At 32.5% G+C, this 24323-nt stretch overlaps 3 protein-coding genes across 3 annotated transcripts; all 3 read left to right on the top strand.

Moving 5' to 3' along the window:
* Nucleotides 1-842: 842 nt before the first annotated feature.
* Nucleotides 843-1393, top strand: LOC149900948 (calexcitin-2-like). Its single transcript, XM_090111469.1, has one exon. The coding sequence runs from the start codon at nucleotides 843-845 to the stop codon at nucleotides 1386-1388; it is 546 nt and encodes a 181-aa protein (XP_089967595.1). The 3' UTR covers nucleotides 1389-1393.
* A 621-nt stretch (nucleotides 1394-2014) lies between these two features.
* On the top strand, nucleotides 2015-2575 carry LOC149900947 (calexcitin-2-like). Its single transcript, XM_090111980.1, has one exon. The coding sequence runs from the start codon at nucleotides 2015-2017 to the stop codon at nucleotides 2573-2575; it is 561 nt and encodes a 186-aa protein (XP_089968106.1).
* A 396-nt stretch (nucleotides 2576-2971) lies between these two features.
* LOC149900946 (calexcitin-2-like) lies at nucleotides 2972-3523 on the top strand. Its single transcript, XM_090111979.1, has one exon. It carries the CDS (start codon nucleotides 2972-2974, stop codon nucleotides 3521-3523), a length of 552 nt encoding a protein of 183 aa, XP_089968105.1.
* Nucleotides 3524-24323: the final 20800 nt, after the last annotated feature.

The raw sequence follows: 24323 nt of genomic DNA, 5'->3' as shown, positions 1-24323 counted from the left end.
TGTTATCTCGGATCTGGAAATTATTTATCGAGTGATTGAATCTTTGACAATTGGACGGTGTTCTGCACTCGTTACATACAATCAGTTTTGATGTTAAGTGATCTCTATCATTCAGTAGATAGATACTTAATATTTTGTAAGCATTTGTTGAAAATATTTGTTTGTCTGTAATTTTACGACTGAAAAGTGTCTAGTTGAATAAATAAATATATACATGAGTTTGAATTTGATCTTTTGTGACCAGAAAAATAATTGAAGATCATTACCATCATAAGGACTTTGATACAAAATTATTCCTGATATGTTGATAATATACCACATTTCTTTCTTTTTGGCTGGTTATGGATAGCGTGATCAATTCCAATCAGAAACGAAAAACAACGCTGAGCCGGCCGTTAAGATATGAAAGCAGTGTTATACAAGCTAACTACTATTTTATAACATTTTTACCTTCGATTGACACGCGTAATTCGTATAAAATCGTTTTTAAATCACCACCGTAAATTAGGTAATATTTTAAAGTGAAACTTTTATTACATCGTCTCAAACTTTTTGGTCTGTGTAGCGCATGTCGCGTGTATCGCGGCTGCCGAGTAGGTATACCTACTCGGCAGCCGACCGTCACGCGACATGCGCTACACAAAGCAGTGTTCGGAACCGTTCGAACAGTTTCACTTTTACCGTGGTTTCATAAAACCACACAACATTTTTTTTTTGGCTGACGCTTTATTGTACAATACCATCCAGTTTTATCAATAGATTGTATTTGTTGTAGTATAAAAAGCGTCAGTCATTAAACTACGGGCACTGTCACCTGCTTAATTATAAAAAAATAAATCAAAATGATGTCCGAATTCAGAAAGAAGAAATTAGCATGGATCTTCAAGACATTCTACGATGCCGACGAGAGCGGTTTCGTTGAGAAGAAAGACTTTGAGGAGAGCATGAATAAACTAGCTAAGCTCCAAGGGTGGAAGGAGTCTGACGTAGTTTACAGCATCGCTAAAGATGTATCAGCGCAAATCTGGGAAGGTTTACAGAAGATGTCTGACGTCGACAACGACGGCAAAGTGACTCTGGACGAGTGGATGACAATGTGGGACATTCAAGGCTCAGAACTGCCCGAGTGGAACAAATTATACTGCAAAATCACCTTCCACATCCAGGATGCTACAGGTGATGGTGCTGTGGATGAAGACGAATTCGTCAGGGTCCACGTTGGATTCGGAGTGCCGAAGGAGGTAGCAGCGGAATCATTTAAGAAGCTCTCGCAAGGCAAACCGAGCCTGAGTTGGGAAGAGTTCGAAAAGTTGTTCACTGAGTTCTTCTTATCTGACGATGAAAATGCCCCCGGAAATTACATTTTCGGTTCAAATAAATTTAAGTAATAGGTTAGTATTAATTATTAAAGTAGTAGCTATATGGTGTATGTATTGTTCAATCGATTGTGTCTTATTTATTGAAATATAGTGCTTTTTATAATATTATTTTTATTTTCTAATACAATGAATATTTTGGCTACTGGATGACTTTTCTTTAAAAGTTATTGACTTCACGTAGGTAATCTATTATGATTATTTGAATATATTATATTTTTTACGACAGTCTACATATTCAAAACCCTTTCGTAATCAGTTCGAATGATTGCAATACCGATAAAAATGCAATGCTTTATAATATTAAATATTAGATACTGATAACATTAATTAATGAAATTATAATGCTCTATGAAACATAATTTTCTTTATTTATAAAAATGTAAAAAGGATTGTAACAGGTACTACTGATACTCAATTTTTGTATTTTGATGGTAAAATTAATATTAATAATCCGTAAATCATAAAACAATAGTCAAATCTAATACATGATTACATTTACAACCGAGACGACGATAATAATTATTAAGTTTATCAACCGATTATTTTAATCTTCAGGCCTATAAAAGGCGGCATCAGAATCTGCACTTAACTTATTTAGAGCCTTTTGCTTAATTCACGTTCAAAAGCGTAACAAAATGGTGTCCGACTTCAGAAAGAAAAAACTGCTATTCGTTTTCAAGACAATTTTCGACGCTGATGAAAGTGGAGAAGTAGAGAAGAAGGATTTTGATCTGTTTTTGGAGAGAATCTCGAAATTACTAGGCTGGAAAGAAAGTGATGTTGTGTATCAAGTGGCTCAAGAATCGTTAGCTAAGATTTGGAAAGGTATATCGTGTGGAGCTGACACTGATAAAGATGGTAAAGTAACTGCGGACGAATGGTTGGCTATGTGGGATTTACCTGCGTCCGTGTGCCGTTCGTGCTTCAATGAATGGCAGAAATTGTTCTGTAAGGTCTTCTTCTATATACAAGATAAATCATCAGATGGTGCTGTGGACTGTCAGGAATTTGTTGACGTCCATGCTGCTATCGGCTTACCGAAAGAAGAAGCGAGTGAAGCCTTTAATAAACTGTCACAGGGTAAAACTAGTATTTCGTGGGAAGAATTCGAAGAACGATACGCTGAATATTTCTTATCGGAAGATGTTAATGCACCTGGTAACTGGCTTTTTGGTTCGAATAAGTTTAATCAATAATTAAATCTTTTTGTACGTTAATAATATTTAATCATTTCCGTTTTTGATTTCATTAATTACGTGCATCATACAATTGTTAACGAAAGTAATGTATTTTTTTTTATAACTTTAGTAAGATTTAAATAAGAATTAAAGGCCACAAAAATATCTATAGTAACGAGTGCTATAAAGAATTAAATGCAACCGTTATATAAAAAAATATCAGATAGCGAGAGTTATCAAACACGATATCTACTTCTACTGTAATTATTAATCTATCCACAAATCAGGGATGTCCATTACGTCGTCTTTTCTTATCAATTTGATTACAATTATCTTAGCAAAAGTTATAAAAAGACGATTAATAGAAGTATTAATATTTATTACTTTAGAAATCGATAAAGTAAAACAGTCAAAATGGTCTCCGAATTCAGAAAGCAAAAATTATTGCACGTTTTCAAGATTTTCTTCAACGCTGATGCCAGTAGCGTAATCGAGAAGAAAGATTTTGAAGATTCATTGAAGAGGATTGTACAATTGCAAGGATGGAAAGAAGGAGATATTATATACAGTATGGCTCAAGATATAATGCTCCAGATTTGGGACGGCTTCCAAGCAGCCGACGCGAACAGCGATGGGAAGGTAACCGCCGAGGAATGGATAGCAATGTGGGACAATCAAGACAAAACTGACTTCCCTGAATGGCAGAAACTATTCTGCAGAGTCTGTTTCCATATTAAAGATTCGTCCGCAGATGACTCCCTGGATGCTGCTGAGTTTATAAGAGTTCTTACAAACGCTTTCGGTGTATCCAATGATGACGCGAAATTAGCTTATGAAAAGGTATCACAAGGCAAGTCAGGTGTTTCATGGGAAGATTATCAGCAGCTGTTCAAGGAATTCTTCATCGCCGATGACGTCAACGCACCTGGAAACTACATATTTGGAGCCGCACCTTTCTTGAAATAAATACTGATAAAACGTTAAGTTACTGTGTTTCTTTTATTTATCGTTACTTGAATGCTTCAAATAATAAGCGCACTGTACAAGCGCACTGTAAAATTTGTTTTCCTACTTGTACAAAGAAATATTACGGACGCTTCAGTGGGCAATTGAGAAATTTTAACAAAATATTATTAAATAGTTTGCAGGCAGTCTTCCTAGTTTTGTGTTATTTTTAACTCGCGGAGATTTTAATAAAAGTTTTATGTCCGCACCGTCTGGATTCTTTTGAAGTTTGCAAGTTAAATAATATCGAAAAGTAATTTTCTTATATAAATACAGTTAGCGGATGCCTACGACTTTACTCGTATTGTAACATTAGGTTTACATTTAAAATATTGTGAGAGTAAATTAAAAGTTTGAAGACTGCATACATGAAATTTTAATGGTCGTTGAAAGTTTCAAAGTAATGTCCTGTGTCTCGAACTTATGAATTCTGCCTCCAGGCGAGCTTTCTCTACATCCTCAATTGAGAATTTTTTTATCAGTTTTCATTGGGGTAGAACTTGAATAATATCGATGGCATAAATGCAAACGAGTAGGAGAGGAATATTTAAGCAAGCATATAAAAGAAAATCGTAAATTTTAATAAAAAGTTTCATTTGCTATTTGTAATGAGGTTAAGACAGCCTGCGGGGAAGATTACAGGGGTCAGTTATAAATAATGAATAATTAGGGAAATACTAAATAAAAGTGGACATTTTTGAATACGCCGAGTGCTAATTATAGCTTGAGCGTGACTGTGGGACTCGAGCGTTTTTGTGTGGTGCAAAGCGAAGGAGACGGCGTATTTTTAATAATAAATACCAGGTATACTGTGACCAGAATAGACACAGTTGAGTGGAATATTATATATTTTAATTTTATAGATTTTCCAAACAAACAGTGAATTTAATTACAAATTTTCTTTTCTTCAAATTAGACACTTATAACAAGCGAAAATCTTAAAATATGTTTTACAAATAATTATAATAATTGATAATTATGAATATATTTGTCACTCAATCATTGGCTGATATATTTGGATTGTTGGTAACCAATTCGATTCTTATCAGTGTAAATAATTATATTTATCTTTACAACCTGGGAAAGTAGCCCCGATTAGCACACCTAGATATTGTGATAATCATGTTACAAAGATCAACCACAAATTTATTATTTAGAACATCTTTTGGATTCTATAAGTTACACCGGCGCTAAACTCTTTTACTATTGTTGAGAATTTTACTACACTTGACTGGTCTTCAATTGATGCTGTGAAAGCATATCAGACAGACTATTAGATTTTCTTAACTATGTTAATATGTATTATAAAGCTTGTTTATTTGATTGACAGCGCTAATCTCAGGAACCACGGCTCCGATTCGAAAAATTATTTCACAGTTCGATAGTCCATCTATCGAGGAAAATTTTCATCACGCTAAGACCAATAGAAGCGGAGAAAAACCACGGGACTCAGCTATTTAATAATATTAGTAGAAAGTTTACAACTCGCACCAAACGCCAGGGCTCAGGCAGTTTGCGGCCCTACCTGAAGTGGCTTCTCGAATATTTATGGCCACGTTATTACGTGTAATCGCTGCTAAAATCTGCCCCCTTTATTATATGATCTCCGGGACATTTGTTTTAGTGAGAACTGTGAATTGTGAAATGAATTGTGCTTTCTACGCTTTGTGTTTTAATAAAGTTGTTAAGAACGGAGATTGATAGTTAGGTTTGTTATTTGTTAGTGAATTTTTAAGCGGTTGTCTGATTAGGTATTTCTAAATTAAAATAATGGTTAAAGAACAAACTTTTGTGCTTATTTATTTTTATTTTCTCCTATATTTTTAAGAAACATTCGTCAAAACTGAATTGACCATGTTGAAGATAGAATCCTTAAGTGGTTCAATAAAAACTTAATCAGTAAATAAACTATTAATATATTATTATATCATACGTTATACCAAAATTGTGTTTGTCTCACGAGAAAAATTGCAAGTACCGAAAAGTCCCGAATTAAAATCTTGACTGATATATCGCCTAATATTCGCGAACGCGTCGAAAAGGCAATTAATGTGAAACCGTCGTGTGTAATGCATTGCACTCATATTGCGAATTCTCGTATATATTTTTAAATGGTGTTAAAAGACAATTTAATTTTGGCTGAAGAATAATGAGTATCTATGGTATTTGAATTTAATTTTGGTAATGTGCGCGAGTATTTTCTAGACTTAATCCTGAAAATCCTTTGTTAGGTATATTCCCGATAAAATACTTAAAACCCCAAAAGTAATAATAATGCACACATAATGATCAGATCTATAATATTGATTATTAAAAAAGCTCAAAAGTCTAAAAACCCGTAAATCCTTCTCTCTAAACACTCATTAAAAACATCAATTGCACTAATATCCTAACCCTAGCACAATTTTATTTGCTACATTCATTCCATTAGCAATCCAGTTTTGGCGGAATTCCGGCATGAAGCAATATTACTCCGGTATTGCTTATTTTCTAAAAACTTTCCTACAGTGCTCTGTCCAAAAGCCACAGCGCTATGTCACAGTTCGTTTGATTACATCTAGCCCACTATGCGAGCTACAAAAATTGGATGTGGCAATAAAGTTTTAACAATATTTTGAATGAGATGTAGTTAAGAACACATCGGCGTATTAATACATGTTACGAAGTAGTTACGACGTAAGTATTACTTATTTTCAAGATTTCATAAAGTTTTACAATAGCAAATTCACCAAGTGTATATACTTCAAGTTCCACAACATTCGTTCATCTCTAATTTTATTCCTATTTTACACAATAACAAAAACTATTCAGGCCTTATGTATTAAACATATTGATCATTCAACTAATCAGATAATATTAACTACTTCCTCATATATCATTTATATCTTTAAATTCTACGTTAATATAAAAAATCCGTTATTTTTCTAACAACACCACATCCATACGAACTACCCCATGGAGTCTGCGGGCAATTCAATGCTGTCACACTAGTACGAAGGCAGGCACGTAACTGACCTACCTCACATGATCAAACTGACACTAGTAAACTAACTTCGATCAAAAGGAGCTGGAACATTCCAGAGGAAAATATTTAAAAGGATATTATGGTTTTGAAACAATGTATGAGCATTCTTATAATAATTAGGAGCGAACTATTTTAACGAAGACCAAATTAATATTTAAAAATGAAGTAAATACATAATATTTTAAACGACTACATTTTAAGAAAGTGAATTGATCAACAAGGCTGCAAACTGCAAACTACACTGCAGAAATAATGTATTATATTATTACACAGTTTTCACTATACTTTGTATACTTACTTGTAATTAGTTAGCATGTATGTGAATTTATTAATAAGTTTTTAATTTATCGAATTTTCTAGAACAAAAATAATTGGCGCCAACTGAAGTGGTCTGTTGTTCAGAAGTTGATGAGTTTCATTATTGTCTCATCATTATAATGAGAATACATTTGCATTTAATTTCACATTTAAGTATATGATAGTTATAATCATATTAAAAGTAGTTGCATAATTGTAGAGCATTTCATTATTTCATTTTAATTTCGTTGATTATTTGTATTGTAACCTGTCATTCTTGGCAGTTTAAGCATTGGATTAAATTCAACAATTATCGGGTAAACATTTGTACTTTTAAACCGAATGCCATATAATATTAGTTCTACTGTATTCGAGAGTAACATCGCGAGTTTCAGATAATTCAACGTTTCGGTGTGTTATACTTCAAAAATACCTCATAGAGTATAACCATAATCTTAATTCTTGTTTTCTTTTTCTAAAAACCACTTTATGTTATTACTACATATTAGTATACATGCATTAGATGCCATCAGACGCCCTTCAAATCAGCCACAGTACATCTTATTTGACGGGAATCATGAATATTTAGCATCTAGCCAGCGCTGTCAGTTGTCTGTCAATATAACGCACTGTTAAAAATTTGACGGACTTGAATAATACATGCTCTGGGGCATAATGTATTAGACTGTATAGTGGTTTAAAACGTTGAATATGTTGTGTTTTGTAAATGTTAAGAGGGCGATATGAAATAAAAAAATGTATAATGTATAAAATAAAAAAAATTGGTTGTCTGTAAAGTCGGTTTACTGACGATAGTTGAACGTGACAACGTCTTAAGGCCGATTGTGCTTCTTTGTCGCTCGTTCCGCGCTCTCGCTTGCACTTGAAGCCTTACATGGAACGCCTCAGAGCGAGGTAACGCCGCATGAGTCATGTTTTTTCATGCGTGCAGCCGGCTCTATCGAATTATAAGACGTTGTCACGTCAAAAAATGTATATATATATATATATATATATATATATATATATATATGTCACGGCTAAAGGTAGGTGAGAACATAAACTTAAGATTAGCCGGCTAAACTTAGGTTTATTTTCGACGAGGTGTTAATGTTAGTTTGTTCTATCTTTAGCCGGCTAAACTTAAATGTAACCGCAGGCCCGTGGCTAAAAATGTCGGGGTGGGTAGATTTGGTTAGCGCCGGGCCGGTGGAGGGCTTGAGGGGCCCGCACAGTGCCAGAAAACACTCGCCCTGTTCCTTACATGTATTATAGTAACCAAATCTACCCACCCCGACTCAGGGCAGAAAGCTGGTGGCTAGGTTAGGTTAGGTTAGAACTCTTAAGACCCGCACGAGCCGAGCGAGCGCAGCGAGCGTGCTGCGGCAGCAGCCGGCGAAGTGCCAGAAAACACTCGCCCTGTTCCTTACATGTATTATAGTAACCAAATCTACCCACCCCGACATTTTTAGCCACGGGCCTACGGTTACACTTAAGTTTAGCCGGCTAAAGATAGAACAAACTAACATTAACACCTCGTCGAAAATAAACCTAAGTTTAGCCGGCTAATCTTAAGTTTATGTTCTCACCTACCTTTAGCCGTAACATATATATATATATAATATAACATGTATAAAGTGAGACACATGCGATTATTTTGCATACGATTTTTGTTCAGACTCACATGCAAATATGTATAAAATTTTAAGCTTTAGCCTTATTCTACGCTATAAAATTGAAGCTATATTTTGCAATCATATTTTTATAGGTATATTCGTCATAGCTGAATATCACTGTAAAACAAAATAATGATCATGGATTATAGAGACTCGATTCCATCTCTTTCGTTTCATTCACACATTCATTGACACATTCACTCAGGGCTCCACTGCCCACTGACCACAAAGACTGAAATCGAATTAGAATCGCTCGGCAGCCGAAAATCAATTGTCATTCGAATGAGTCTCACCTGCGTTCCATTTTACGTATCAGAATGAAAATTACATACAAAAAATCACTTTCGGAAATTTCAATATAATATACCATCACGCGATACCGTCTGTCAAGAAAGAAGTCAAGGTCTAAACCTTGACTTCTTTATAGATCCTTTAAATAACAATACATTGTTTAAACATAAACATAAATACACAAAAAAGAGTCTAAAAGACTATTTTGACATATTTAATCAGCAGCATCCTGATAATAAGTGTGATCTTTGCTAGGTAACCTTTAGAATACAAATATAAACACTTGAATGGACAAATTATGTTTCCCTACCACTATAATATGATAAATATTTTCCCCAAACATCGTAATTACTCGTACAATAAAGCTAAGTGTAAGGTAATGACGCACATCGACTTTATGAGCCATGTGTGCCAGATGCATTTCGAGAGGACAAGATTTACTACAGCCTTGTGACGTATGGACAATGGACATGTATAATATATGTATAAACAATAATAATTCTTGTGTTTATGTTTTGTTTGTGACCTATTTTATTTAATTAAGACGTGACAATGTTTTGATAAAATAGCCATAATATAATGTTGGTGTACAGTGTACTCCAAGTTTTATAGTATTATGTGACTATATTTAAATTAATAATGACGCATCGATCTACCCTAATTGTTAAGAAGGTTTGTTTGTTTGTTTATACAACTGCTGAACTAATTTCGATAAACTTTTCTCAAGTTCAAAGTTTAATTTTTTCTTGGAGTTATTCTTGTTATTTCCGAGACAGTGTCGTGAGGTAGTTGAGTATAGGTAGAATAATTTAATTTCAACTAAAGAATTATGACACTAAAAGCCTTTAGCATCCTACTTTATTATTCAATACAGACGTATTCATTGAAAAATAACAAAACTACAAAACCTGAACATAAAACTACGACTTTCCAAAGCCTGTATTATGTTTTCAATTTCGTTTAGTGAATTAAATTTTACAAAAACTAAAGGTAATCAGAGCTGGAACGTACGAATGCTGAATAAGACTTAGTATTTGGTTTAATCTCGTAATTGCCTCACTTTTAGTCGTGCTTCAAAACGGTTCAACTGAGTACCCCGTATTTATAGTAGAGGACTTGATGTTATACGGGTTAGACATCTTATTTTAATATTTTTGTAGGGCCTAGGAATATTTTTAATATTATTCATTATTTTAGATTAATTATTGAATGACTTTGCTTAATGATTGTAAAGTACATACCTATGTCAATATTTTGATGTGTTTTGTTTCCTTGAACGATTCTGTTGCAGGTAAACTACAGGATAAGTGGCTGAAAATATTTTATAACGAATTTAATGAAGTGAATAATCACTTATTACTAATAATAATATTATCATTGTGCCAAGAATTTGGTACATAGTATGTTATTAATTTTGTAAAAATATTTCAAAATCGAAATAAATAATATCTAATAATTTATGTAAGTTAGTGCCTAGTTTTTTTATAATTTTTTGTTGTAAAAATAAATTAACGCGTACAAATTAAACTTTAACACACGCAAGTAGAGTCTGTTAACGGTAACGCTAGTTTGTTAGTTTAAAAGGTAGTAAACTATAAATAAATGAGAAGCGGCATGCCTGTACCCAGGCACTCTGTTTACAATACTGAGCGCTGAATGAAAAAAGCACTTAAACGAATGGAGTTTAAACGTTCACATCGATAAAACTGCTGTATTGAACTAAATAATGTTCAGTCATTATGCGGAATGCGATCTCGATGCACGCATTTAAATTACCGTAGTATATGTTTTTAGGCTTATGGGTAGCACGTAAATCGTATCGTAACTGGAGCACTATGAAAGTTGCTATAGAAGGCAAAAATTTGCCCGCGTTACAGTATATAAAAGCTTACAAAATATTTAACATTTGTAAGGTACAAGAGATGGTCTGTGTAAATGTTTTTATTGCTGATTTTGATAGAGACCTAAGTGCCCACAGAACCAACAGGTACCTAGTTATTTAAATTGATTTGATTTCATGATAAAACTAACATCGTATAAAATACTATTTTGAAGACCAAAAGTAAGAAGGTTACAACTTACAATATGACTGCAGTAACTGTTTGTACAAGTATACCTTTTACGAAAACAAACATAAACGAAAAAGCTATATATTTCACTGAAAGCTCATGAGATATTCTTTCTGATTTTCGTTATTAGTTTCCACAGTCCACCGTAGGTATACTGCCCATTTGTATAATATAAAATATCTTTTTTACATTTTAATATAAATAAGGAAGCCTGAAAAGAAGAAAAACTTACGCATGTCCGGGACATGCAGCTCTTTAAGTTCACGCTTGAATCGTCTCCTAATTGGTGAAGCGATTCCTTTGATCACGCCGACGGCGGCGAGATCAAAGCGGATGTCTGATTACATAGAAGCAAATAACTATTTCGGTGAGGGCTTAGCACATTGATTGACTATTGTGAAATTTATCTGTAAAGGTTTTTGATACTGCAGCGAATTGTTTAGTGGGTTGTGTAAATGTGTAATACGATGGAGGAACTACCTTGCTTTTTTCACATAATATCCTAGACGTAATTGGGTTGGCAAAAGGTGTTATAATTACGATGCAGGAATACTGTTATGGTGTTTGTTTATTGCTTTTAAAATGACTGTTTGACTGGGTGTATAATAGGGTGGAGTGAAAAATATTTTTTTTCATTTTCGTTTCGGCATACCTGTAAAAAGATGTCATTATTGCTCATAAATACACATGCAAAATTATACTTTGCAGATGATACATTTAGAGGTGCCCCCAACATCATGAACTTTCAGAAATTCAAAAAATTTAGTCGAAAATCAGTAAAGTTTAATTTTGACAAATTAACGCTAAATCAGATTCTGTGTTATCTCGTTGGTTGCCAACGGGAAGACACAGAATACATAATATTTCAATATATAAAAAAGTGGCTATCGCTGGCTACCAGAGGCTCTGGTTGGTGGCCCGTTTGCGCCGAATCTTATTGTAGGAAACGTTGATTTTGAACAGTGCCGTTAAGGAAATAACACTAATGTTAGTAATATTTCTTAATTATATTTTACACATAAATACAATTAAGATCATAATTTAATATTTTTGATGTGAGTTCTATCTATAATTTCGCTTTGTTACAGTAAAATGTTGGAAGTCAAAATACGACAAACGACATGTTGTCCTGTATTTTGTTTGCCAGAGAAGTACCCAGTGTCTCAATTACCAACTTATACTGATGCTAAGAAACTATTACTTATTTATTAGATATGAATTTAAACCTGATAAAATAACAAAATTCATGATTTATCCGAAAGATTAGCTACGTAAATGTTTGATGTGTGGCGAAAAGCATCGCTTCCCACTATTAGCTTTAATAGAGTACTACAACTTATTCGACACACCATATTCGATGAATATAGACGCTTATTAAAACCTTATCAAGACCGACAAACTAACAAAAAAGAACAAGAAAAGATAACTGAAGTATTTTGTCACTCAGTACCAAAGGTTATTTGATATTTGAAGTTGCAAATGCATTTTTTTTTAATTCTCTTGTGCTTGCTCAAAAGATTATATCAACTTAACCATGTGGCAAGAATGTAAGAAAACTGAGCCTCTGACTTCTAATTTATCTGAAGCAACCTTAAAAGACATCGTGAAAAGCGGTTTGACTACGTTTCAGAATATCAAAGATTTTCTATGCCTTGCCCAGGCCGTAAAGCATATTATCAAATTGGTGACATAAGCTTCAAGTGTAGTTTGCCGAGAAAGTAAACAAAATGATTTTATAATGGCAAGAGCATCAGTATCACGACTGCTATTGTCTAATTTTGAAAAAAAAAAACAGCGTTATCTATACTAATATTATAATCTATACTAATATTATAAAGCTGAAGATATTGTTTGTTTGAACGCGCTAATCTCAAGAACTACTGGTCCGATTTAAAAAGTTCTTTCGGTGTTAGATAGCCCATTTATCGAGGAAGGCTATAGGCTGTATATCATTACGCTTAGATTAACAGGAGCGGAGCCACGCGGGTGAAACCGCGAGGCAACCGCAAGCGCAGCTAGTACTAAATAATTACTTATTTCTGATATTTTCATTCCTCTATAATATCATTTTCTTTAATGAAATACGTTAAAACAACTAATCAGGCTATTATTTAGTGTATCACAAAGAAGTTTGTTATATAATAGACTTGAAGGCCATAAAAATAGTGTGATTAAAAAAAAAAACAAAGTTTGCGAAAAAATCATATTTTTCTAATTTTCAATTGGGTTGGGGCACCTCAAAACATCAAGACAGGTAAACAATATTTTGTATGCTGAATTCACTCATTAAAAGGCACCTTTCTGTCGCTATGCCGTTTGAAAAAAACAAAAAAAAAATTCTTTCATACATTATCACTCCACCCTAGTGTATAAGCTTTAGGATGTTCTGGGCTATACAATAAAATAATATCTTGAATTTAATAGTCAATGATGAGTTTGACAAATTGCCTGAAACCTTGATGCTATTGGAAATTCGATGAAAACCAAAATTGCGTAATTTCTAAACACATCGATATTAAAATAATTTAATCAATAATAGTGCAGTATCAAATTTCCGTGTAAACCTTTCCATCTAGTGTGAAAGATGCCTTAACCTAGATCAAAATTGCTAAATCGATATCTAAGTTGGAGACACCAAGGCTGATAAGGCACGATTAGAAAACTTAATCACTGATTGGAGCTTATCTAAGTGCGGGTTAGTGTTAAGTTAAGTAAGTACTACCGGTTAGTCCTTAGATGAATTTAATATAAGCTTCTTGTCCTTGTTGGGTTTCACGGAATCTAAAACAATAGAGCCAAGCCAGGTAGGTTCCAATTTTTTTTTGAAATATGTACAATATTAAATCGTAATTGGTTGTATATGTGTAGGTGAGGACCAAGTGAATGACTATAGTGTACGCACATTGGTGTTAGTAATACAAGTAAATACTACTATATAATACATATCTGTGGTAATACATGAAATTCTTCGTAAGTTATAGTGGTATACATAGAGGGGTTTGATGTAGATTGCTCATTGTTCCAAGAAAAACTTACCCAATATCTAACAATAACAGCAATGTAATCCTATTTCCTGTTTATAACATTCATATGCTATTGGAAATGAGCCTGACTTCGGACTCTATTACGTTGTGTATCGTTAACGCAATTTTCACGCACTCATCTGCCTTGACTGACATGCATTGAAACGCGGCTATGATGCGTCTGTCCTAAGTCATAGGTTGAGAGGGGAAAGAATAATGGGTCCGCCTCGAAGGACCATGTTAACCTTTTTAGGAAATACTCCTATATTGTATCGTTAAAGATTAAAAAGGGTCATATAAATGTATGTAAATCTTTAACATAAGAAATATACACTCAACTTTTAAACAAAATCGTGCTTTGCGTAAAAACTGTGTTGATATTGGTAGTTTTGCAATTTATCATTTTTTGTTACACTATAGATACAAATATTATGTGGGTTTAAAAGTTACTTACAGTAACTTTAAAGCAAAAGAAAACACTGATGGACTCACAATTTGTTTTTACTAAGATTTGAATTACTTACACACACAAAAAGAAAACTGTTATTTTCCCGTATTTACTTAGTAGTCTACTAAGGGCCGATTTTTCAATGCTTGGATAAAACTTATTCGTCGAATAATGTATAAAACTACCATTTTAAAAACGTATTATAATTGCCCGTATTTGACAGTTTACGTGACATTTTAATATTATTGTGTAATACTTTATTGGACGGATAAGTTATATCCAAGCATTGAAAAATCGGCCCTAAGATTAAAACTAAATGAAAAGTCCTGATATTCTTCCGTATTTATTTTTTGGCTTCCAAACGAATCTTGTCCCACACAGCATCCAGTAATGCGTAGAACTGACGGATTGAGGCGGACAAGTGCGGATGGACGCTAATATCCGGTGTCAATGGAAGCTCTTAACTTTGTTATGCCATCTAGATAAAATAACAGCTTTTAAAATAAAATACTTTTTCCCTAAAAATCATTTGCAGTTGCATTTCGGTGCATATTAAAAAAAAGACGGGTTGCACTCCGGGAGTGCCGGCAGAAGTGAAAACTTGATTATTAACGTTGAGCATGTTTGATATTTTGGAATGGTATCCGTCGTACGCTTTTTCGATCAGGTCACGTGTCCTGACGCGAGTTTAAGATTTTATACCAATTACAGAAAAAGTGCTCAACGCCGCTAAAGAAGTTTTCACTTCAATAAGTTACATTATTTTATTTCATTAGGTTAAATTACATTTTTAAAGTAAAGCAAGACAAAAATATTTACTACTAGTGCAAACTCAAGTAAATACAAACTTTTGAAGTAAAACTTCTTTAGGCGCGACTAGGGAGTAACTCAGATTTTTTTTCTGACGGAAGTAACGCTGTGTAGTTTCCGCCATTTAAAAATAATAATTCTGATTGGTTGTAAGTATATGTCATATACGGACGCTTCTTGACTTATACGCCATAGTGGCAAATATCATAATCAATTAGGATTATTTATTTTCAAATTTTCAAACGGATCAATTGTGAATAGCAAAGTGAATGAAAAATTCAACAGTTTTAAAAACATTATTTTAAATTGCAAAATTTTTTGAAAATTTCTAAATATACTTGTTTATTTATTACTTTTAAAATAAGTAAATTAAAAATAAAAATAAACATGTTGCGGATTATAATCAATCTATTTTAAATATTGCTGAAGACAAAATAGTATCCATAGCAACAGATATGTATATAGGTTGTCATTCAGTTGAACAAGAAGCATATGTACGCCAACAATTTCATAAAATGTCAGTTATTGATACAGGAGGATCGCCTTATGAAATCATATTAGTTCTTAACAAATTTTACATTATTACAACCAATATTGATGTATCTGATGGCTTAGCCAACGGTTGTGTTGGAAAGTTAGTGTATATTGAACGTGATGACAGTGATAACATCATACGCTTATGGCTTGAGTTTCCTGGTAAGATAGGAGAGAAAATTAGGAAAAAAGCTGCCCATCATATTCAAACTCTAAACATTAGTAGAACAGCAGTCCCAATTTTACGAAGATCGTCATCTGTACCAATGAATAGAAATAAGACAATATTTGCAAAGAGAAATCACTTTCCATTAGTATCTGCTTGTGCGCTTACAATACATAAGTCTCAAGGTGGTACTTTTGATCAAATCGTTTATGAATACAATAAAAGTCACAGTCAGCAGCTGTTATATGTAGCATTATCACGAGTAACTGATATAAATGGATTGTTCATTGTCTCAAACACCGATGACAACAAATTTTATCATGGAAGAAAGCGTCCAGGGGGAATAGTTGATTTACAGTGTGAATTTGAAAGACTTTCAAATTCTCGCCTAATAACACAACAGGAAGAATTATATAACCTTGTAAATGAGAGTAACATTACACTATTTTCCTTCAACTGCCAAAGTTTACGTGCTCATGTTTCTGATCTGAATGATAAAGTATTAAAAAGGTCCACATTGCTGTTATTTTCCGAAACTTGGATGAAAAATGACGAACAAATTCTTATTGAAAATTTTTATTGCGTTACCCAATACAAACGACCCAACTCAACTGCTGGTGGAGTAGCTGTATATCATTCATCTACAGATACACTGAACAATGTAACACCAATTCAAAATATTTCACCAACTATATTATCACAAATTTCCGATGAGGTTTCACAAATTGGTGACATCGTCTTGGTTCGATGTGTTAATACGAATGACCAACCTGTGATTATCGTTGTTATTTATATTTCTACAAATACTAGCCTGACAAATATCATAATCAGCAATTACTTCACTTCACAATTGAAGGTTCTCGACTTTTAAATAGTAATTATCATGAATTACCGATGATTCTAACTGGAGATTTTAATGTTAATTTTCGCTCTCAGGAATCTCAGCCGTTAATTGATTTTTTAGAAGAAAAATTTGATTTATCTATGAATACTTCTCGACTTCATTCAACAACGCGTTTCGGTACAACGATAGATGCTGTATTTTCAAGAAAAGTAGCAAATTTAGAGAGTAAAATTTATGTTTCACATTATAGTTACCACAAACCTATAATTTCGTACGTAAGAAATTATGATGACATTCAATTACCTGTTTCGAATGAATAATATTAATATAACATTTAAATAATCTTTGTAAAGCACATGAATAATAAATATAATTAAATTATAATATAATATTTATTTATTTAAGTTAATATTTAATCATTTCAGTGTTATATGGCGTCAACGCCAAAGAAGTTTTACTTCAATCGCGCGTAAAGGTTACACGCACACACTTTTTTTTTTTTTTATTTAATATTTTAAATTTCTTTGTAATTAATTAAACTTGCAAATGTTTCGATTTTTTTATAAGGTTTTATTGCATTTTGGATCATTAACAATAGTAACAAACGGACAAATTAATAAAATTCTTAACCATCTCTCAGTCTACATTACGTGTGACAAAGAACGAATAACGAAATCTCATATTTTCGTTGTTACAAATTACCAAACCAAATGAAAAGTTTTGTTAATTCATATTTAATTACCATTTTGTATAAAAGTTCTTCGAACGAGCTAAAAAGAGGTTATATTTGTTGCATTGTTTTTAAACTACTACTTGTGATTTAAATTTTGCTTCGTGGGAATTAACTGACAAGATTTGGAGTAAGGTGTTTATGTTTGAGAGATGAATTAATGATGTTAATTTTTAAGTCATAATTCATAGAATTATGGTAGTTACTAGCTTCCATCCGCGGCTTCGCCCGCGTGGTGTTTTTTCGCAATGGAAGGTAGCCTATGTTCTTTCTCAGGGTCTAAAGATTGTCCGTGCCAAATTTCATCAAAATCGGTTGAGAGGTTTAAGCGGGAAACAAAAAGCGTAACAGTAACTCCCTAACCTGTTCAATTTCCTGTTACAGCTCCCTGACCTGTTAAAGCACCTGTAAAAGCTTCCGGACCTGTTAACGCACCTGTAAAAGCTCCCTGACCTGTAAAAGCTCCTTGACCTGTAAAAGCTCCCTGACCTGTAAAAGCTCCCGGACATGTTAAAGCACCTGTAAAAGCTCCCTGACCTGTTAAAGCACCTGTAAAGCTCCCGGACCTGTAAAAGCTCCCTGATCTGTAAAAGCTCCCTACTGGTAAAAGCTCCCGGACATGTTAAAGCACCTGTATAAGCTCCCTGATCTGTAAAAGCTCCCACACAGACACTCAGAGTTACTTTCGCATTTATAATATTATAATAGTTTAGTAGGGATAACATAAAGAGATGATTAAGGGCTGTGAGAGTAAAGTACTCGCTTTTGTTAGCTTCATTTGTTTGCTTGTATGTTTGTATGTAATCGACTGCGTTAAACTGGATATTAACGTGGGTCAATTTAAACGGAAGGATTTAATCCAAACTTTTTATACAAATTATCAGTCATAATATAAGTAATTCATTCGTTTTTACTTACTTTATACCATTCAAATTTTAAGAAGCTGTTTCCATAAGTTTTTACATAGATTTTTTTAACTAATCTACTGTATGCTTAAATCGAAACCAATAAAGGAGTGTTGTCATTGAGTTGGAACCCTCCATATTTTCAATGCATACGAGATTCTAGTGGGAAATAGGGCAGGTTAATTTAATATCTATTCCACATTTAGAATTGTAGTTTTTTTTTCTTGTTCTAAATAATTATATGTGGTCTTAATTAAAACTTTTTTCCACTCGATAATGTCGTGATGCTGGTTTCTTTTCCCTACATGTTGATAGCATATGATAAGTTAATCTATTTTTAACATAAATATGAAATTCATTTTACATTTATCATTTTCACAAACATTTCTCACAGCAAACACAATTCCTATAGTGTTATAAAGAGAAGCAATCCGGTCAATTGTTAAATTCCCGTACCGATTGTAAATCTCAACTCAGCCGAAGGTTGGCGCGACTCCAGACGGGCTGGCTGTCCACTCCTTGAGATATATCTGTTACGCTTATTCATAACTTGGTGTCACTTACTTCTGTGCTAATTCAGTGATTCGGGATTAATTGTTTTAAAAGTATCGTTTGTTTTCTTTATAACATTAATGAAAAGTGCGGCGAATCGGTTCAGAGATGAAGACAGATATATTATACTAACTGTTGTTTTATTATTGGTACCAGATTAATCTGATATACGAATTATTATATGAAAAGAGAACCTACCTCCACCTTAAAAAGTCGGCAACACATCTTCGGACTCGTCTGTAGATGCCTATGGGCTGTGGAATTGCTTACCATCAGGCGATCCACATGCTCGTTTGCCTACTTTCATATAAAAAAAACATCTGTAGAATAAAATTAATAAGAACTCCGAATCATTATGAATACAATTAGATGAAAAAAAACTAATTGAATTAAGTAAGGAACTTTCTCAATTATTAAAACACATAGGTATACTTTTTCAGACATCTCGTTAGATACATCTTTTATAACAAATCTTATTGAAAAAAAGCAAAAGTAAGTATATCTTTCATTGAATACCAGCCTTATAAAACTCGATGAACATCTTACAAAAAGTAACACAATTTCTTTGGTCCAATCCAGATCAAAAGTTGTTTCAAAATTCAATTCAATTTCATCACAACTGTACAAGAACAAATCATTGTACAAAATACCCTCAGAATTCTAAATTTACACGTCCAATTAAATTACTAAACTTTAAATGTCGAACGTCAAATGTCAGTCATCGTTCGTCACGCGTAGAGAACGGACGCGTCATATTAAAATAGGGAGCTTATTAAATCGGAACCGGTGCAGTATTGAAATGACATGGGACGACACGTGCTCGAATATTGAAATGTGATACATGAATGGAAACAGATGATTGCGTCTTTAAGATAAAACATGTTTGTATTTTATTTGATCTTCAGAAATTTGGTAAATGTTGATGGTTTGAATTATGTATGTATATCTTGTAATATAAAGTTTTAATAATATCCCTTTGGATACTTAAGATAAACTACTACATAGTTTAAAAACTAAGAAGGTTTTTTACTGCCTTGAAATCAAACTTTATATCACAGCCCAACACAGTTTTATTAATGAATCAATAGTAATAGATACAATCATATAATTCCGAAATAACGAAAGTATTCTACATTGAAACTACTACCCTACTTTAAGTAACACGACTTTATTTTTACCTCAATGCATTTTAGATTACATTGCGATCGCCCTGTTATTGAAATATATTACGTTCTCATTTTGCTGACCACAAAAGCTGTTTTTCGACACAAGATATATTACTGTCATCTATCAAATAGCAGTGTTTTGAATTCAGGTCAAATATAACTGAGATTGATCATTTATTTTGATTGATTATTAATTACGAATGTGAATCAGTTAGTTCATAATTTTTAGAAATTAAAGACTAACGAAAATGAAAGAAGATATAATTATTTTATAGACAGGCTCATGGGCTCAACTAAAACACTACAATAAAAAACTATACACTACTATTAAATCTCCGCGTGATGGAAATAAGTTTTAAAGGTATATAGGTAGGTAGATGAAAGCAGAAAAGTTAGTATTTTTCTTGATAAATTTAGAACAGTAAAAAAAATCCATCCGATTACCGTGACTTTCGTAATATATCGTAATATATTCAAAGAATTTATATAATCTTACAAAATATAACATAACAAATATAATGAAAAATGTATTTATTTGTGAATCAATGGAGTGACACATTCCGTCACTTCATTGCTATTCAATTACTGATGCGGTTGACTGAACTAGCCGAATTAATGTGTAAACCATTTATGTCACATGCCAATCACTGTTAGTAAACAAATAATATTTACCATAACGTTAATTAATATCATATTAATTTATTTGTGACCCAGTTTGTTGCACATTGATAAACCCCTGGATCGAACTGAACTTGGAAGAATGCTTTCGATTGCAGTTTAAACCATGACCAAAAGGTCTTTACCACATGATTTTGAGCATTATTACTAGCTACAAAATCTATTCATATATAATTCTTACAAATATGTCACATGAAGATTCGTTGGAAAAGTCAAATACTCGCAAAAGAGAACAACTGGTAAAAAATACTACATTTAAATATCTACAACACTCTCATAGTATTTGAATTTATTCACGATTGTTTAAGCAAATGTTGCCAAGTTTCAACCGAGCCTATATCACACGACGCGTGACTGGACTCAAAGGACGCGACGAAGTAAAATATATCAAAAAAAAGTGTGTGCGTGTAACCTTTACGCGCGATTGAAGTAAAACTTCTTTGGCGTTGACGCCATATAACACTGAAATGATTAAATATTAACTTAAATAAATAAATATTATATTATAATTTAATTATATTTATTATTCATGTGCTTTACAAAGATTATTTAAATGTTATATTAATATTATTCATTCGAAACAGGTAATTGAATGTCATCATAATTTCTTACGTACGAAATTATAGGTTTGTGGTAACTATAATGTGAAACATAAATTTTACTCTCTAAATTTGCTACTTTTCTTGAAAATACAGCATCTATCGTTGTACCGAAACGCGTTGTTGAATGAAGTCGAGAAGTATTCATAGATAAATCAAATTTTTCTTCTAAAAAATCAATTAACGGCTGAGATTCCTGAGAGCGAAAATTAACATTAAAATCTCCAGTTAGAATCATCGGTAATTCATGATAATTACTATTTAAAAGTCGAGAACCTTCAATTGTGAAGTGAAGTAATTGCTGATTATGATATTTGTCAGGCTAGTATTTGTAGAAATATAAATAACAACGATAATCACAGGTTGGTCATTCGTATTAACACATCGAACCAAGACGATGTCACCAATTTGTGAAACCTCATCGGAAATTTGTGATAATATAGTTGGTGAAATATTTTGAATTGGTGTTACATTGTTCAGTGTATCTGTAGATGAATGATATACAGCTACTCCACCAGCAGTTGAGTTGGGTCGTTTGTATTGGGTAACGCAATAAAAATTTTCAATAAGAATTTGTTCGTCATTTTTCATCCAAGTTTCGGAAAATAACAGCAATGTGGACCTTTTTAATACTTTATCATTCAGATCAGAAACATGAGCACGTAAACTTTGGCAGTTGAAGGAAAATAGTGTAATGTTACTCTCATTTACAAGGTTATATAATTCTTCCTGTTGTGTTATTAGGCGAGAATTTGAAAGTCTTTCAAATTCACACTGTAAATCAACTATTCCCCCTGGACGCTTTCTTCCATGATAAAATTTGTTGTCATCGGTGTTTGAGACAATGAACAATCCATTTATATCAGTTACTCGTGATAATGCTACATATAACAGCTGCTGACTGTGACTTTTATTGTATTCATAAACGATTTGATCAAAAGTACCACCTTGAGACTTATGTATTGTAAGCGCACAAGCAGATACTAATGGAAAGTGATTTCTCTTTGCAAATATTGTCTTATTTCTATTCATTGGTACAGATGACGATCTTCGTAAAATTGGGACTGCTGTTCTACTAATGTTTAGAGTTTGAATATGATGGGCAGCTTTTTTCCTAATTTTCTCTCCTATCTTACCAGGAAACTCAAGCCATAAGCGTATGATGTTATCACTGTCATCACGTTCAATATACACTAACTTTCCAACACAACCGTTGGCTAAGCCATCAGATACATCAATATTGGTTGTAATAATGTAAAATTTGTTAAGAACTAATATGATTTCATAAGGCGATCCTCCTGTATCAATAACTGACATTTTATGAAATTGTTGGCGTACATATGCTTCTTGTTCAACTGAATGACAACCTATATACATATCTGTTGCTATGGATACTATTTTGTCTTCAGCAATATTTAAAATAGATTGATTATAATCCGCAACATGTTTATTTTTATTTTTAATTTACTTATTTTAAAAGTAATAAATAAACAAGTATATTTAGAAATTTTCAAAAAATTTTGCAATTTAAAATAATGTTTTTAAAACTGTTGAATTTTTCATTCACTTTGCTATTCACAATTGATCCGTTTGAAAATTTGAAAATAAATAATCCTAATTGATTATGATATTTGCCACTATGGCGTATAAGTCAAGAAGCGTCCGTATATGACATATACTTACAACCAATCAGAATTATTATTTTTAAATGGCGGAAACTACACAGCGTTACTTCCGTCAGAAAAAAAATCTGAGTTACTCCCTAGTCGCGCCTAAAGAAGTTTTACTTCAATATGTATTTTTTTTTATTTAACATGAATTGACATTTAGATAAAAAGTTTTGAGTATAGATAAAAAAATGCTTTTTCTTTTTATTGTTTTTATATTTCCAAGATATTTTTTGTAAAAAAAATGCCAGTCAGATCTATTTTATGTTCGTCTTGCTTGCTACTATTGATATATGATTTTTATCGAAGTCTCCTAGTCTATACATAGGCGTTGGGACATTACTCGGGTGTATGATGAATTATGTTACAGGCTGTTCATGTCGTTTGTAATATCAATCTTTTATAGACGATACTAGTATTCCATCTGTGGCTTTGCTCGCTGAACGCAACTTTATGTTACCTGATTTCTATTACTTAAATAAGAATTTTCATCAATTTCTTCTAGCAATTTAAACACAGAGCGTTTCTTTTTCGTGCGTCTTCAATTCGCGATAAAGCAAACAAGACAACAGACAGATGGAAAAACTTTCATATATATATATATATATATATATATATATATATATAGTAAGTCTAGCATCAATATCTTCATGCCATGCCTCTCAATAATCAATATACGGCCTGAACGATAATTAATATTATGGACACTACATATTCGGTGTGTTATAATTATTAGAAACGTATATGTTACACATCATAATGGATTTCTCATGTAAACTGTGTAGTATTTGTATTTTCTATACCTATATTATAATAAATATTAATCAGTTTCATGTTGTTATATGCGTCGCTACTATATAATATAAAAAATGTTCAGTTCACAGCTCCTGGATATGTCTTGTTTAGCTTATCTGATATACATAGACAAGCAGCATCAGTGATTTTATCACAAAGTTGTGATACTGGACCAAAATCCTTCTAAAAGTGGATGGATGCGATTAGGTGGTCGAATCCTAACGTTTTTAACCTTCTTTTCAATGACCTTATTTATTTATTTATTTATATATATTTCAATGACCTTATCTCAATAATATAGGTACCTACATTTGCATTTTAATAAAAAAAAAGCAACTACCTATATGCGAAAAATGAATGAAAAAAGAAGTTAGTAATCTGTGACGTATGTGAGATTTTAGTATCGTCTTGAAATAAAAAAGTTGTAATATAAATTATTAAGCCAACATTCTGAATTATCTTAAAGTTATAACAATTTATTATAAA

Source organism: Colias eurytheme, chromosome 17 (genome assembly GCF_061535395.1).
Source record: "Colias eurytheme isolate Ceu_HAF_F1 chromosome 17, ilColEury1 Martin Lab GWU primary, whole genome shotgun sequence".
Classification (NCBI taxonomy): domain Eukaryota; kingdom Metazoa; phylum Arthropoda; class Insecta; order Lepidoptera; family Pieridae; genus Colias; species Colias eurytheme.
This window is presented reverse-complemented; position numbering and strand designations above follow the sequence as displayed.

Coding starts and splice junctions, on each gene's coding strand:
- LOC149900946 (XM_090111979.1), top strand. CDS start 2,972: ATGGTCTCCGAATTCAGAAAGCAAAAATTATTGCACGTTTTCAAGATT.
- LOC149900947 (XM_090111980.1), top strand. CDS start 2,015: ATGGTGTCCGACTTCAGAAAGAAAAAACTGCTATTCGTTTTCAAGACA.
- LOC149900948 (XM_090111469.1), top strand. CDS start 843: ATGATGTCCGAATTCAGAAAGAAGAAATTAGCATGGATCTTCAAGACA.